The following is a 16,453-nucleotide window of genomic DNA, read 5'->3' as shown; positions in this document are numbered from 1 at the left end:
CTAGAATAGGATGAACTACTCTTGCCCGCCACCCTGATCGGCAGGCACGAAGTAGCCAAAGATAGCCTCCTTCTCGGCAGCAGCAATACCTGCATCAACTTAAGGGCAGCACCCTGAGTACGAAGGTACTCGCAAGACTTACACAATATGGGTATATAATATTCCGACTCCAAGGATTATGCATTGAGTTGTTAGCAATGACAGGCCATAAGGTTAAGTAAAATATATGCGGTAAACAACCTAGATATATATGTGTGAGCACCTATACTTAACCAAACATGTCATTCTACTCTGCAACAAACAACTGAACATAAATGAAACTGTAACATAAACGTAACATAAGTACTTGAACATATAAGTAAACTGAACCAACTCATCCATCACCATAATTACCGAACCATCAACCACATATATGAACAATCACCCACAAACGAGAACTCTACGACTGGGTGCAAATAAAACAATAGCATGCTCATGACCGAGAGTGCGGCAGTTTGAACTGTTTATACACCTTGCAGGGGGATACTCCTAGACCCACATGACACGAGGACCATACGGCTTGTGCCACCCGCTAAAGTGCACCCAAGGGGGTATTTGTGACAACTTTTCCCAACCAGCCCCAACCGTGTGGATCGTGCATCGTTCGGCGCGCCGGTACTAGAACTACTCCCGGAGCAAACTAGTACCACTTATAAGCCCACCCGCTCACACCGTCGATGTTCAGGCCCATAAAGCCACAGCTGCGAAGGTATTCGGCTCGCCTTACCATTAGATCGGCATGTGGTGAGTAAGGTAAGTGCTAAAGTCAACTACCCCAACGATCGGCCTTAAACGATGCAAGCGGTCTACGGTGTCCGGGTTCCTTTCCCAGACTACCCCCGGGACTTTTCTTCGAGGCAGACGTCACCCCTAAAACCGCCCACATCTCGTCTCATACTCACCACTCATCCAACCAACATCCACATAACCATATACGTGAACAAGTAGTAAGCTCTAAGCTCGCGAACAACGGTCGAACCATTGCTCGTCTTCTACCGAGGACCTATGCATTGCTAAGCATTTCGATCGACCCTTAGACATTTACCACGTTACCAAGACTACAAGGATATAGATGAACAATTCAAGGTAGGGATTATGCAATCAATATAGGTTCTACCTATAAAAACCCGACATCGACTCCCTATACATGCAAAGCTATACATAAGCATAGTTTATCAATATTTAGATTTCATTCAATTCGACAAAGGTGCAATATGATAGATACTTGCCTTGATGCACTGGCTCAAATAGGTGGGGTGCGTCGGGATCCTCCTCGGCCTCCGGGATCAACGGATCGGCGTGCTCTATGAAACATAACGCGTGCAATGATGAACATGAATGAAGTGCAACAAAGCATGCTACAATATGCATAACAATATGCTTAAAGCGTAAGACATGCGAAGGAACAACGAAAACTGTGATCGAAATCACTTCGGAAAAGTATCAGGAGGCCGGAGACTCCGGGTTGACTCGGAGACTCTGGGTTCCAGACCCTCCGGGCCATACTCCGGGCCAAGCTATCGGTTAACTTCTAACCCTATTCAATCCGGACTATCCGGGCTAGGCCAGATACTCCGGGTTAGCTGGAATGTCCGGGTGATACTCCGAGAGAGGCTCTCGGCTAAATTTAAACTAAATTACCTGGATACTCCGGGTTGGGCCGGACTATCCAGGTGGGTCGGACAATCCGAGTGAGTCTCCGAGCGAGACTCTCGGTTAAATCCGTCAATTTAACCCGGAACCTCCGGGCTTACCCGGACTATCCGGGTTGGGCAGACTTAGACATTCTCAAATATTTCTCTCGGTTGATTCGACTCGCATGACAAATCTATACTATATAAATATGTATATGCCATATCTAAAGAATTCTAGACCCAACTTGCACCCTAAACCCTAACGATTATTGAATACAATTCAATGGGTTTTCTCCTGTTGAACCCGGAGTATCCGGGTTTACCCGGAGTATCCGGGCTATCCAGAACAACCATTTTCGAGGGGATATTGGGGTCGGTTTGATTTGCGAGCCTCTCCAAGCCTAAGGGAAACATGCTAGAGATAGTTTAAGGAGTCTAGAACTCACTCATCAACCTAGCAACACGACTCCTAACTCAAATCTCCCTAATTCCTTTAATTTGGTCCAAAACCTTAAGAACTCATGAACTTTAGTCCAACTCGAAATCGACCAACCAAATCACGAATTCATGCTGAGGGAAGCCTAAGAGACTTACCCACGGTGCTTTGCCGAGGTTGGGGACCGCTGGGAGAAGGAGGAAACGGTGAAAAATCGAAGAACTCCGGTGTTCCTTGAGCTTCAACCAAGAACACCAAAAGACAACAAAATCGGCTCGAATCCTTCGGGAAAATAAAAATGAATTGGAGGAATGGATAGCTTATGAGCTCGTGATCGTAATGGTACCACATGCTTACCTCCACTCCTTCTCTTGAGCTCGAATTTGAGGGAGGAAGAGAGAGTTTGAGAGAGAGGGGGTGCTCCCTTGCTTCCTTGGCCGGTGGGGAGCACGGGAGAGCACGGTGAGGGAGAGAGGGCAGGTGGGGCTGCTGCCCAAATGGAGGGAGTGGTTGGTGGGGCCACATGTGAGGCCCACATGTTAAGGAAAAAGTCCGTTTTGACTGTGAATTTCATTCTTTTCCCTCCCGAATTTCTTTTTTCTCACCCAATTGACTTTTAACGAAGTGCATTAGTATTCTGAATTACAATTATGCAAAATTAAATATAATACTTAAAAAGCATGACTATGCTTAATTGCGTGATTAAGGATTTGGGATGTGACAGTGGTGGAGACTATGTTAGGGTGCGAATTCGGCGGGGCAAGCGGCAACGATTTATGATGAATGCTCATTTCTATCTCGCGGGTTCGATCATATAATAATTGAACATTGTTCTAGGGAAAGCAATTATGTTGCTAATAACTTAGCTTGTCGATTAGAGGATTCCCAATTTTGTGTTTGGATTGATGAACCTCCATCGTTTATTTTATCGGATTTTGTGAATGATGTAATGCTTATTTGATATCAATAAAGGTGCCATGATGGCTTTTCCTAAAAAAAAAAGCTTTTATAGTTTATATACGAGATAGATTGAACTTTTGTGTAATGGCTTTTGCTTTGGGGATGCTGTTCCAAACCAAAATTTTACCTAAAAAAATAGGACCCAGTTAAACTAACTGGGCCAAAAATGGACCGGTGGTTCGGTCCAGCACTTTGGCTACACGTCCGTCCTCACCCAGCCACGACCCACGAGGGAGGAACCGGAGAAGGGACCAGAAGAGGAGAAAGGGACAGGGAAGAACGTGGAGGCCAGCAAGAAGTAGCGAGAAAGGGCAAGGGTTCATGGAGCTAGAGAAGTCCGATGAGGCGGCGAGGCAGCCGATGGAGGCGGAGGCCGGAGACCCGGTGGATCATAGGCGGATCCAGTGGGTAGTACAGGTGGGTCTGGGACTATTTTGGGATCCGATCTATTTTTTGTAAGTATGTGTAGGGGGCTAGGGAGCGTGAGGTTGTGAGCACAGAGTACAACTACTCAGCTAGCATATATGTTTGAAGTTCAATATTGCATTGCTATGAGTTTCAATTGATTTTGTAATCTTGTATGTTCAATGTTGATTGCAATTTCCAATTTTGCAATGCCATGAGCTTCAATTTATCTGGTACAAATAGTTGATGATAATTATATAAAAGAATGTATTTTGGTGTCATTGATAAAATTTAGCGAGATCTTAACAATAAGTAAGTTACTAATTGCTTTATCCTTGCCTAGAAAATCAAGTACTGGCTTGGATCCTTGTCTAGAAGAAGGGAAAAGAGATAGGGAAGCGAAGTGGCTGCAGTACTAACTAGCAGCTAGAGCAAATGCATTGCACGATAGAGTACTACTTGTTGTGGTTGTGACTGATCGATCTTGTTAGTTGTTTCAATATTTGTTTGACAGATATTGATATTATTATTTTATTATTATTCAGATTACTCACATGATATTTAATTAGTAGAATTTTAGAAATTAGATTGTGTGGTTTGTGCCAAACATTTATTGAGCTGGATATTTTCTCCAAAGTAAACAAGGATGATATAATTGAGACTTTTATGGCTACGAGAAAGCGCAAGGTGAAGAATCTAGAGTAGTATTATAATCTCTTATTTATGTAAGATCTTATTTCATATTTGAACAATTTATATTGTAATTTTTCCAAAAATTAAACTTATTTGTTGAATTTATGATATTATAATATATTTTTAATAAATTAGTATTGTGCTTTTAGGATTTTTTTACTCATATATTGATTTTACGGTCTTATGAAAAGTTAGAGTGCTTACCCAATTTAAAAATCCTAGCTCCGCCACTGCTATGGATCCCCGCGAACTAGGTGATTTTCTTAATCTCCTTACTCCTGCTTCAGATGGTTAATCTTCTGCAATTTGTGCAATAAGCAGAGGGTTTCTTGTTTTGTTCTAGTGCGCTAAGCAATGTCTCTTATTCACCTTTGATTTATTTTTTTGTCTCTAATTCTCAAGTCTCCAGCGACGATGAGATAGACTACTCCGTCGAGCCCGAGTTCTACGACCCCGACCTGGATGACGTCGATGAGCGGTGGGTGAACAAGCAGAGGAAATGCCGCACATCCGACGCCGTGCTCAGCTGCCCCGCCTGTTTCACTACCTTGTGCTTGGATTGTCAGAGGTAATCCATTACTGCTTGACACAGCGCTTACTCTAGGAGGGAAGTTTCAATCAGATCGATTTTTTAGATTACCCTTTTTAGTTTCTTCCTTGATAAACAAAGTCAGTGTTATTTAGTGTGAGGCCTTCACAGTGATGGTTTTTCTTATGGTAGATAATCTATCAGTTACCATTGCTCACATCAGGGTCCTGGTGTTACTGCCTTTGTGAAACAGGAGTGTGAACAATTGTTATCAGCTAACCAATTCACTGACAATTATAAGCAATATCTCTTATATAGTCATGTTTAGAAGAGCTTATGCATATTAGACTAGTAGGAGTAACTATGTAAATCCATCTTGTAAGTAGACTTTGTATCGTGGCTTATGAGTTTGTTTGATTTGTGCCCCAACCAACCTTTGCCGGTTTTTGGAAATGGCCCAAGAATTTGGCACTTGATTGGATGGTTGCCAAATTTTGGCATGCCAATGTCCCTTTGGTTACATCCTATGCATTATGTTGCCAATCATCGGCTAAATCATGGGCAGCCAAATTTTGGCACAGCTGGTTAGGGCACAAAGCAAATAAACCCATAATGATCAGATTGATGGGTTAATGTCAAATGGTGAAATTCAATAGTGTTTGTTTTATTTGTATAGGTTAATTGTGTAAACTGTACAGGGGATTTATTTCTGAAAGATACTTCTCAATTCTCATAATATGGTAGAAACACTCTTGGAAGGCTGGAAGTGGAAAATCACAATGTTGTAAACTTATGAGCGGCATCTATATTCTGTGATGGATTATTGCCTGTAGGACTGGAACTGGACTGCATCAATAATCCTAGCATTCATTGTGCCTTTTCATTTGTCCTTCAGAATATGCAATTAATTATCGGACCTGTAACCCTGCTTCCGCTGGAAATTTGTTCAGACAAGAATGAGAATCCCATGTGTGAAGTAAACCAGAAGATCTAGGTAAGTACAATTTGTTTGCGAATGCTTGAGTAATCGCTTTATATTGTAAATATAGAACCATGGATATCTCTAGAAACATGATGCTGCTGTGCTCCCTATGCACATACATTGTTTGGAAATACCTTATTTTAAAACCTCAATGTTTTAAGTCCTCTCCCAATTTTTTCCCCAAGTTATTGAACATGGTACTCTCTCCGTTTCGTAATATTTGACATTTTTAACCAATCATAGAGATTTAGGTAATCATTGGTAAAAAACAATTATGACCTCAATGCTCTTTTATGATTAATATTGAGTTACAAGAATAACGAGGTGAATTATGAATTGATAGGGGTAAAAAATTATGAGGAAGGATGCCACAGAGATAAGGGGAAGAGTAATAAGAAGAAAGCAAGAGTCATAAAAAAAATGATCAAATCACGCAAGCTTGATGTGTCGACCTACATAGGAAGGGATATGCTAGAAATGCAAGACAAGTACTATATCATACCCTCCTATAACTTTAAGTAAGTTTGATACGTCAATTAGTCATAAAAGTTTATTTTGCACCTAACTTGGTCGATCAAGAACTTAACATAAGTATTCATGTAGTGATCACTTTATTTGTATAATGCTAATATCGAAGTGGAGCAGACTCGTGATCATTGACTCGGCCGATCTCTCCCAATCATCCTACCAAGATCTCATCGACATTATATAGATGTAAAGAAAATCTCCATACAAACAATCCTTATAATCCCCATCTGAATAGGGCTTACAAGTGGTACGTGCTGCAAGGTGGGATACACGATACGGCCAAGCCAGATAAGATGTTTGTCCTTATACATTTTCCGATAATAACACACCTCTAATGCTTGTATCTTACTATTTATGACGAAGAGTACTATTGAACTAACGAATACGTTGTATTATTATTTGAAGTGCCACAAGCAAGATTTTGACACCATTCTTTATGAATACTATGTTTGCCAGTTTCGTAGAGTAAACAGGAGGTACACAACGAACCCTGAGGACATAAGTCATCATTGCGCTTGTATATTCTTATTTGGTTATGTTTCCGTTGTTACTAGTGTTTTAACTCTTTTAGTTGTGTTTTCATTGCAGGCACGGAGGATCGAATGCACTAATTCTCCACTCACTGACAAAGATATCCAAAACATCCAATATGACATGTGCCGGTTCATCTTCCACAAAATCATCCACAAAAATGATAGGTTCTTTGATCATGTAGGTGAATTGTCTAGCCATCCGAGGCTTTGTGAGTGAGAGATGAAACAATAATTTTAGTAATGTTAGTTGAGTTATTGTTGCAGTTGTGTTGAATATTTTCTTGTAATGTAAATATTATATTGAAATCTATGTTGAAATGGTGTTGAATATATATTGTCTTGAAAATATGTTGAAATCTGGAGGGAATAAAATATATACCTATTATGAATTTAGAATGAAATACATACCACGGCGTGGGTCCTTATATTACTCATATGTGGTATTCTATCTATCTACAGACGAATGCTAAGTGCGCGGCCTATGAAAACTAATTACCAGAGACGGTTCAATTAGGAAACTGTATGTAAAAATGGAAATGACTAAGTGAATCATCTCTAATAATCGGTTTTTATAGGCTTTTGATCAGAAGTGAATAGTTAAACACCTCTGTAAATAGTAGTACAGGAGCAAAACTAGGCTCATAGCTACCTTGGTTTGAGCTGAGGTTTGGATCTAAATTTTTATTAGACTTTACTATATAAATAATAGATTTTTAAGCTAGACCAAGACTTGTCCATAACTGGTTGCGCAGCTGCATGCAACTTAGTAGTACAAAAGTCAAGCTACCTCGGTACCTCCACCTTCATGCTGGTTTTGGTATCTTCACGCACACATCGTGTGGTCGCTCGTCGGCAGCCGCAACGAAGTAGCGAGCTTGTTCGGTTAAGGTGACCATCGCCTAATATAACCGGCACCGGCAGCAACTAGGTCCTGACGTGAGGAGGACGGACGGTCTCCCCGCGTGGGGTACGTTTTCTCCCGGCGCACACGGACCGGGGAACGGGAATGCATGCGAAACTACGTACCGCCCGTCGGCTGCCGCGGCCGCGGGGCAGGTCGCGTCAAGCCGTCGATCCCTTCCGCCCGCTGCGACCCAACTGTGCGCGGGTACGTACGTCTGCGTCGTGATCTCGTCTCGGCGATGGTCCGGCTGCCCGGTCCTGGCCCCCATGTACAGCAGCAGGTCAGCACCAGCGACGCACAGCACAGCGTTGTGCTGCTCCATGCCCACGCCCATTCGGGCGCAACTTGGCACTACCGGAGACGGCTTCTTTGCCGAGTGTCCGAGACTTTGCCGTGTGTTTTTTATCGGGCACTCGGCAAAGAGCCTCTGTGCCGAGTGCCAGAGAGAAAGAACTCGGCAAACAGCTGGCACTCGGCAAAGAGGCTCTTTGTGATATATTGTGAGACATGTGATGTTTGTGATATATATGTGATGTTTGTGATATATATGTGGTGTTGGTGATATATATGTGCTGTTGATGATATATATGTGATGTTGGTGATGTTTGTTATATATATATCTGTTTGTTTGGATGGGATGTCAAAAACAAATAAAAAAGGCTGTTTTCAGCCACTTTGCCGAGTGCAATGGCCATGACACTCGGCAAAGATGGTCTGTTTGCCGAGTGTCCTCCAGGTGGCACTCGGCACAGACGCCACCTTTGCCGAGTGTTTGATTCACTGGCGCTCGGCAAAGAGGAAGCCTTTGCCGAGTGTCAGATTAGCACTCGGCAAAGCCTTTGCCGAGTGCCCGATAAAATGCACTCGGCAAAGAGGTCTTTACCGACAAATTTTTTACCGCGCGCCCTTTACCGAGTGTAGCACTCGGCAAAGCCTTTGCCGAGTGTAGCACTCGGCAAAGCCTTTGCCGAGTGTATATCGTTCTTTGCCGAGTGCCTGAGGCACTCGGCAAAGAAGCTGTCTCCGGTAGTGTGGGAGATCTGTACGCACGCATGCATGGCATGATAACGATTTTTAGTAGGGCAAGGGCGAATTCTCCACAGCCGCAGCAGCGTGCCCCATCATCCGATGTCGATCGTCCCTGACCTTTTGGTTGAAAACGAACTTCAATTGCCACTCTTTCTCCAAGCTAAATCCAAATTTTAATCTTGTTGCCTAGCGAGGGAGAGCTGGAAAGACAGGGGATCGCAGAGGCTGCTGTGTCTCCACAGTTGATTTGTTTCACCACCCATGAAGGAAGATAAGCTAGTATATTACCTCGTGCCCGTCTAATCCCGAGTGCGATGTGATTCGATGGTAGGCTTGCTACTATTTGTAAAAGACCTGCGAATTCCAGCAAAGTGAGAGCTGCTGGACCCAGATTCCCATGTGCCCTGCCCCCCTCATGGGTACAGTGCCTACTGCACCAACGGTCCTGGCTGTGTCTCTTCGAATTTTTTTTATGTTCTAACTTAATAAATTAAATAAATATATTTTTTAAAAAAAAATTATAAAAATAAACGTCTACCGTCTTTTTAAAAGACTGTAGCAATTTTAGAAGACGGTAAGGATGCTACTATATTAAGCATATGCCTTACCACCCTCTTAAAAGTTGATTATCCATTGCAGCCACATGAGAGCACGGTTAGTACTATTCCGTGTTGAACAATACTCAACTTCTCTATTTTCTCTTTCCGTCTCTTCTATTCAAAGCAGTAGTCTTCTGTTATTCTAAAAATTCTAATTTTTTTACATGTTCCATACTCTATGTTCAACGTATTTTAATTAGATTCACCTAAAAATCCTATGTAGAGCTTAAATAAAATTATAAAAAAAGTTACTTTTATAACTTTTAGCAATTATTAGAGCTTAAATAAATTTACTAATATTGTTCTTATGTGATATAATAATTTTTCAAATTATTTTCAGCCCTAGTTTATATGGTGAAAAAGTGAGTCCTTTGTAATACTTATTTATATGTATTTTTATAATTTCATATGATATTCTTCTTTTAAATCAATTTGAATTCAAACATATACAAACATAGGGCAAAAAATAATTTTAAAAATTATTCTATCATATAATAAGAATATTAGTAATTTTTTCTAGATTTTTGAGAATTTATTTGATGCCCTAGCAATTGCTAGAAGTTATAAAAGTAAATTTTTTAGAGAATTTTAGTTTAAATTCTACATATGGTTTTTAGATGAATATAATTAAAATAGGTTGCACATGAATTATGGGACATACACAAAAAAATTTAAATTTTTTGAAGTAATAGAAAACTACTATTTTGAACAGAGAAATGAGAAGAGAAAATTGAGCAACTGAGTACTGTTCACCACATATTAACCATTCTCGTGTAGCTGCAAGGTTTAACCGCCCTCTCAGAGGGCAGTAAGGCTCTACATCTGTCACTATGGTATCCTTACCACTTTCTAAAAGAGCTGCAACCTTTTAAGAGAGTGGTAGATGTCTATTCCTATAAACTTTTCTATCCAGAATCTATTTATTTAATTTTTAACTTAAAAATGTGAAAATAAAAAAACTCATGCCTCTTCTACCCCTCTGCCATGCACTTTCGCCCAGTGTGTCATCCGTGCTCATTTTTCTTACCCTATGTTGCTGCCTTTTACACGTAGAGCCAAAATAAGCAGATCATGTATTGCACAATTCCGTTATGGACTCACTTAGGTTCTGGTTAGGCCGTAGTTTGTGTGTGTGAGCATAACTTTGGTCTAATCAAAGTAAAACACTAGTACTAACACATAAACACCCTTAAGACGGAAGCATAATCAACATACCTGAGCTGATCGACACCATGAAGTGAAGATCCATCGACGTAGAACCATGACAGGGATCAACATGGCTCGGGGTGGAGCTTGTGGTCAATGTCGTGGTCGCCAGCACGTGGTGATGATGTTGGTGTTGATGCAGTAGCGATGTGCGGCCTTCACCCGTCACAACACACATAAGGATCAGATAAAGATATGTTTGTGGAAAGACAAAACCTAGCATGAATTGATCGGATAGGCACCGAACTTCACCCTTTTGTGTTTATATTGCGTTGTACGAGATGAAACCGTAATCATAAATTGTTGTTATCCCTATCAGAATGCGTAGGTAGGTTGGCATAGCCCCTAAGGACTCGGCATGTTAGTTAGGATACATGACATTAGGCTGAGATCAATCTAACAGTGTGCATGGGTGCATGTATACATGGATTTTTTTATACGGATACATAGTCAGAGAAAAACAACATCAGTAGAATATGCATGATAAAACTTTTCAAGTCTACATCAACTCTGTTATAAGGCTCTGTTTATTTTTTGTTTTTGGTTCAACTTCTGTTGCTGTCAAAAGCAAGAAGCCAGAAGCGAGAGCAAATGAGGTTCTCGAGAAGTGGTTTTTAGAGAAACAGAAGTCTGCTTTTGAGGAAAATGAATTGAAGCTGAGAAGCTCGCTGAGAAACATTTTTCTAACAAGCTATATGCTAAGAAGCTATAAATTTGTTACAAAAGCCAACATCCTATTTAAAAAATAACTTTTCAAAAATACACAAAAGCAAAAACCAAATAAACAAACCCTAAATCTACCCTCGGTGCCCCTCTCCCCCATCGCCTCAAAACCTCTAAAACCCCACCGGTCCACCACCACCTGTCCACCTCTTCGTAGTCGACTCCAGCAACACGACGAGAGACGAGACAGGCGCCATGGCCACCCGCGACGTCTCCACCGCCGCCGCCGCCATGTTCCACGTCTACCAGCCCGTGCCGGCCACATCCACGGCGGCGCCGGCCGCAGCCGACGGCACCAGCATGAGCGTGGTCCCCGCTCCGGCGTGCAAGAAGGCGGCGCAGGGCGGCAAGGACCGGCACAGCAAGGTGAACGGGCGCGGGAGGCGCGTGCGCATGCCGATCGTGTGCGCGGCGCGCGTGTTCCAGCTCACCCGCGAGCTCGGGCTCAAGTCCGACGGCCAGACCATCGAGTGGCTGCTCCGCCAGGCCGAGCCCTCCATCTTCGCCGCCACTGGATCCGGCACCACCCCGGCCGTCTTCGTCTCCTCCGCACCTTCCACCTCCTCCTCATCGTCCCACTACCAGCAGATCATCCTCGGCAAGCGCCCGTGTGAGGAAGGCGACGCCGTCGGCACCGCGGCGGCCGCGGCCGCCGCATCCGCGTTCTGGGCCGCGCTGCCGGCGCCGCGGACGGAGGCCTGGGGCTTCTCGCCGCTGGAGGCGCATGCGGCGGCGGCGTACGTGCCGATGGCGCAGACCCACCACAACCACCTCAACCTGCTCGCCGCGCCCTCCGGCGCCACCAGGCGCGCCGAGGAGGAGTCCCGGTGACTCCACGGCTTCTGACACGTTCTACATGCATTGATTTCCGCGTGTTCTACTTCCTGGCAGTGTTCTTGATTTGCTTGTTCCTCCCTACCGGTCGATCGCCACTGTGTCATTTCCACGATTCGATGAAGATCGCTGTGGGTGCCTAGTGCAAATGTAAATACGAGTCCTTGATCAGATCGCACATTCCAGTAGCATGCGTTCGAGTTTGCCGCCTGTGTTAGGTTTCCTGTGTGTTTCTTTCTTGATCCCATGGAACTTTTTTCAGTTAGCATCTTTGTCTGTATCAGCCCAAGTCATTTAGTAACATGAATTAATAAAGCTGCTGTTCCTTTTCAGGTCATTTCTTATTCTCATAGTGAATTATAGCAATGTTAATCATAGACTCGCCTGAAAGTTTCATAAGCTCTTAATTTTGACTCTGTTGATACTGCTGCTACTAGTACTGGAATAGTAGAGCACTTGGATGCAGCGCCTGTCAAAAAATTTCAGCTCTGCGTTGGCTGATCCAGAGGTGCTAGGCCTCTGCCTCTGAGCTTCTTAGCTGGATTCGTACTGTGTGAGAGTATCAAATGGATATATAATATATTTTTTCTAAATTTTCACGGGCCCTGATCCGTCCCTGGTTGGTGGTTGCAGATGAGCATATTACATCAATGATAACGCTGGAGAAAGAATTCCATTTCCCCCGTCGGTTGCTTTTTTTCTCGTGAGACTTCGCTCTCCCTCTGTTCGAAAGGAAGGGGCAAAAGGCTGCGGCTTGCGGCGCCTGCACCCGCACAGTCGGGACTGCTGCTGCCGCTGCCGCGTTCTGAAAGGCTGTGGCCGTTGTGCCTGTGAACTCGATCCGATTCGTGTCAAAGCTGGAGGCAACTTCTCGGGCTCTGAACTGTAAAGATGCCCAGCACTGCCGTGCTCGTGCTCGTGCTCGTGCTCGTGCCTCCGGTACTAGCATCAGCTTGCGGCAGAGGACTGGTTAACCTGGCGACGATGCATGTCGCGGCAGCAGATCAATTTGCTGTTGCCTATGCCTCTACGTGCACTGCGGGCTAACCTAAGGTTACATGCCGCCGCTGCTCTGCATGGGAATGGATGAATCGGTTGCTACTTGGAAGGAGGGTCACAAAGCAAAAAAATAGGTCAAATGGTCACAATCTCGCAAAAAAAGGGTCAAACGGTCAGAAGATGTACGCCAATAAGCGCGATGCTGTACATGGGAATTGGTGGTTGTATAGTTATACTCACCAGGCCAGTCGCCAACATCGGATGTGAATGAGTATATATATATAATGATTAGTTATGTGTTATTATTTAGTTTATTTTTAATTTAATTAGATGAGAGTAAATTTTAATTTATTCTTTTGAGTTTTAGATCGATTAAATAAAAAAATACAAAACTTGTATCGTCTGAATGTTGCGAGGTAACTTGCCGAATTACTGGATTTATGTCTGCTCTAGGATCCATATGTGCTCTATAGTTATGTATAATAAAATATAAATATCATTAACAAAAGCGGGGATAGCGTCAGACTGAGCATCTGAAGGTCGCGTGTTAGATCCACGCTCACTGCAAAAAAAAAAAAAACTCTTTTAATTTTCCCTATTTTGTTGGCCCTGTTCCTGATTTCAGGTTAGGGGTTCTCGACTTCCTTCCCTTTCCCAGGTTTCCTCGCTCCCAGCCGCCGCCGCCGCCGCCCTTCGCTACTCCTGTCGTGGCAACGCACCGCGACTTCAGGCTTGGACGTAAGCTCTAACTATTCCTTTTTTTACTCCGTTCAGTTCCGTCCTGCTTCCATCTGGAAAAAAAATTGTGGATTTGATCTTCTCGTCGTTAGCAAGAACGAAACTAGGTCATGGCGACTGTAGAATCACTGTTCCTTGTAAGCATCTCTTCGAATCCTGTTTGGTTAAGGCAAGAATTCAGAACCTTTCAAAGCCAATACATTGCGTGCTCGGACTTTTCAGTAGCTGGAGCGAAATATGATCGGCGTATGTCAGACCCCGTATAATTCCGGTCATCTAGGTTTTGATTTCTCAAGTGAGGTTAAGATCTCTGTTGGCTCGATGGAAGAGCACCATTGGCTTTGGAAGAATTGAGTGTTCTTTCCCTTCTTATGAAGAGGCGTGATTAACCGAATCGGGCCACGGAATACTGGCTTAGAGTTTAGGACCGATTGCGTTGTAGGCTGTTCTGAGATCTGTACCAATTCCAGTCGGCTGGGGACTACGCAGGTCAAGAGAAGATAATACGATTGTTTACAGTTCATGAATTGGATCCATATTTGTTGCTTGGAAGTCATAATATGCGGATCTGCATCATGATATACTCATAAGTATTTGAGATTAGGTTTGGTCAAGCTGCCAAGGTATTCTTTTCAGTTTTGTAATGCAATTGTGGCCTTGACGTTGGTTCATGATCCCCACCAAGCGCATCTTAATATGAATTCTGACTTCTAAGATGAGATATGCTTAGTTCCTGGTTCATCCTGTAACGGTCCATTACGCCTTCTGTCCTGATTATGCCTACATTCCAGCGATGAAACTTAGATCTTTTAGCAAAGATTATCTTCCATAACTAGTAAATCTTTCTACCAGGTATCGTTAATTGTTGGCTGTGAGGCATGCTATACCAATGATGGGTTCACGAGGTACCAGTATCGTGCTAACAAGAGCTGCTCGGATGAGGCAAAAGCTGCAGTCTGCTTTGGAGACCAGTGCCCTGGACATTGAAGACGTTTCTTATCAACATGCCGGGCATGCAGCTGTCAAGGACAATACAAACGAGACACATTTTAACATCAAGTTAGTTTCACCAAAATTTGAAGGGCAGAGCCTTGTGAAGCGTCACAGGATGGTGTATGATCTTCTAACTGATGAGCTGAACTCAGGTCTTCATGCTATCTCCATTGCTGCAAAAACCCCGAAAGAGTCAGGATCCTGAGTCCTGATGGTCTAATAAGCATTTGCCTGTGTTTTGTTTCAAAATAAGTTGATTGTAGCAATATCATGTAACCGTGAAGTGATTGCCAAATCAATGTTATGACATGCTGCTTTTCTTACGAAGACCCTGTATTTGCATTAGATTGGAGCGTGGAATTTATGTGAATCATTTATTGCTCACGGCCATGAATTATCTGGAAATTATACTTTTGGTGATTGTAGGCATTGTTATAGCGTGTAACAAATTTGCTTTCTTTATTTAGCACACGTGTTCATCTAACATTTTTTTATTTGGTGCTGCTGGCAGCATTTGTCAAGCTGAAATTTTTGTGTTGGTGAGTTGTTGATATATTTATACTCATCCTCCCCCCCCCCCCCCGGTGATTGGTATATTCTTATAATGATACTTCTATTTTTGATAGTTGTGTCTCAGATCTTAGCCAATAGTGCAAAACTAGTAAAGCTGAAGCATATTTAGCATATTGTCGATCGATAAAACTATTCAAGCATGAATCATCTGTCAAGGGAAAGATGCCCATCTGCATTTTTCTGCAGCATCATGTGTGAATACAGTACGGATTTCTCTAGTGGAATCTCCTAATGCCGATAACGGTGTCTCTCCATCACCAGTCTTCTCATCATGCTCATGATTTCCAGATGACAGCTACTGTTGTCTGGTCCACTCGGCTGCCTTTCTAAGTGAAAAATGTACTAGCTTTCGTTTACTTGTTACTGGCTATTTACTATAGTAATTTTGATCTTACATTTTTTTAATTTATGAATACTTAATATATATAATATTAATAAAATATATTTCACGACGAATCTAATGATATGAAAGTTTTAGATATCTATAAACTCTTTAAAAAAAACGTAAGTTCAAAATTGCTACAATAAAAATTGGTGACAAATAAATGAAAACGGAGGTAAAAATTGGTGATAGATAAATGAAAACAGAGGTATCACTTGAGAGGGCATGAGTGCAGGCTTTTCCAAGGCTGCAAGACCATTGCGAACAGTGCTTTCGGTTGCTACTTGCCAGAGAAACCATGAACATGAGCAGGAATACAGGATTGCAGATTGCTGGCCAGTCTGATGCTTCTGCCATAGCTGCCTTCGTACTAACAGTTATCACCTTATCGAGCAAACCTTTTTGCCCGTTCTGGCTGTCCGAACTGTGTCACGGGCTGCGGAGCTAGTTACCCTGCATTTGCGATGTGGAATTTGGTTTGGGTTTTGGGAAAATACTCAACGAAATTTGACGAGATTTTCTGAGCGGAAGGGGAAAAAGAAAAGCAGGAGACCGCGGCAGGAGCACCGGTGCTCCAGAGGAGACGGCCGGCGCTGCCACCGGCCGGTCATCTACTCGAGATTAGTTTGCTGAAGGCCATGTCGTCGCGAACCCAGTTTACTGGCGGCTGCTGGGTGCACCGTTGGTGACAGGTATCAATGGAGGTCAGGGTTGCGTCTTAGAAGACTTGCAGA

General features: G+C 43.0%; 2 protein-coding genes across 2 annotated transcripts; both read left to right on the top strand.

Annotated features, from left to right (window-relative positions):
- The first annotated feature begins 11,346 nt into the window (after positions 1-11,346).
- Positions 11,347-12,348, top strand: LOC133920460 (transcription factor TCP21-like). The gene has a single exon (XM_062365080.1). It carries the CDS (start codon positions 11,396-11,398, stop codon positions 12,029-12,031), a length of 636 nt encoding a protein of 211 aa, XP_062221064.1. The 5' UTR covers positions 11,347-11,395; the 3' UTR covers positions 12,032-12,348.
- Positions 12,349-13,609: 1,261 nt separating this feature from the next.
- LOC133921692 (protein BOLA1, chloroplastic) lies at positions 13,610-15,146 on the top strand. Its single transcript, XM_062366672.1, has 2 exons — positions 13,610-13,771; positions 14,624-15,146. The coding sequence occupies exon 2, from the start codon at positions 14,661-14,663 to the stop codon at positions 14,967-14,969; it is 309 nt and encodes a 102-aa protein (XP_062222656.1). The 5' UTR covers positions 13,610-13,771; positions 14,624-14,660; the 3' UTR covers positions 14,970-15,146.
- Positions 15,147-16,453: the final 1,307 nt, after the last annotated feature.

The sequence above is a fragment of the Phragmites australis genome, chromosome 6 (genome assembly GCF_958298935.1).
Source record: "Phragmites australis chromosome 6, lpPhrAust1.1, whole genome shotgun sequence".
NCBI classification, from domain to species: Eukaryota; Viridiplantae; Streptophyta; class Magnoliopsida; order Poales; family Poaceae; genus Phragmites; species Phragmites australis.
This window is presented reverse-complemented; position numbering and strand designations above follow the sequence as displayed.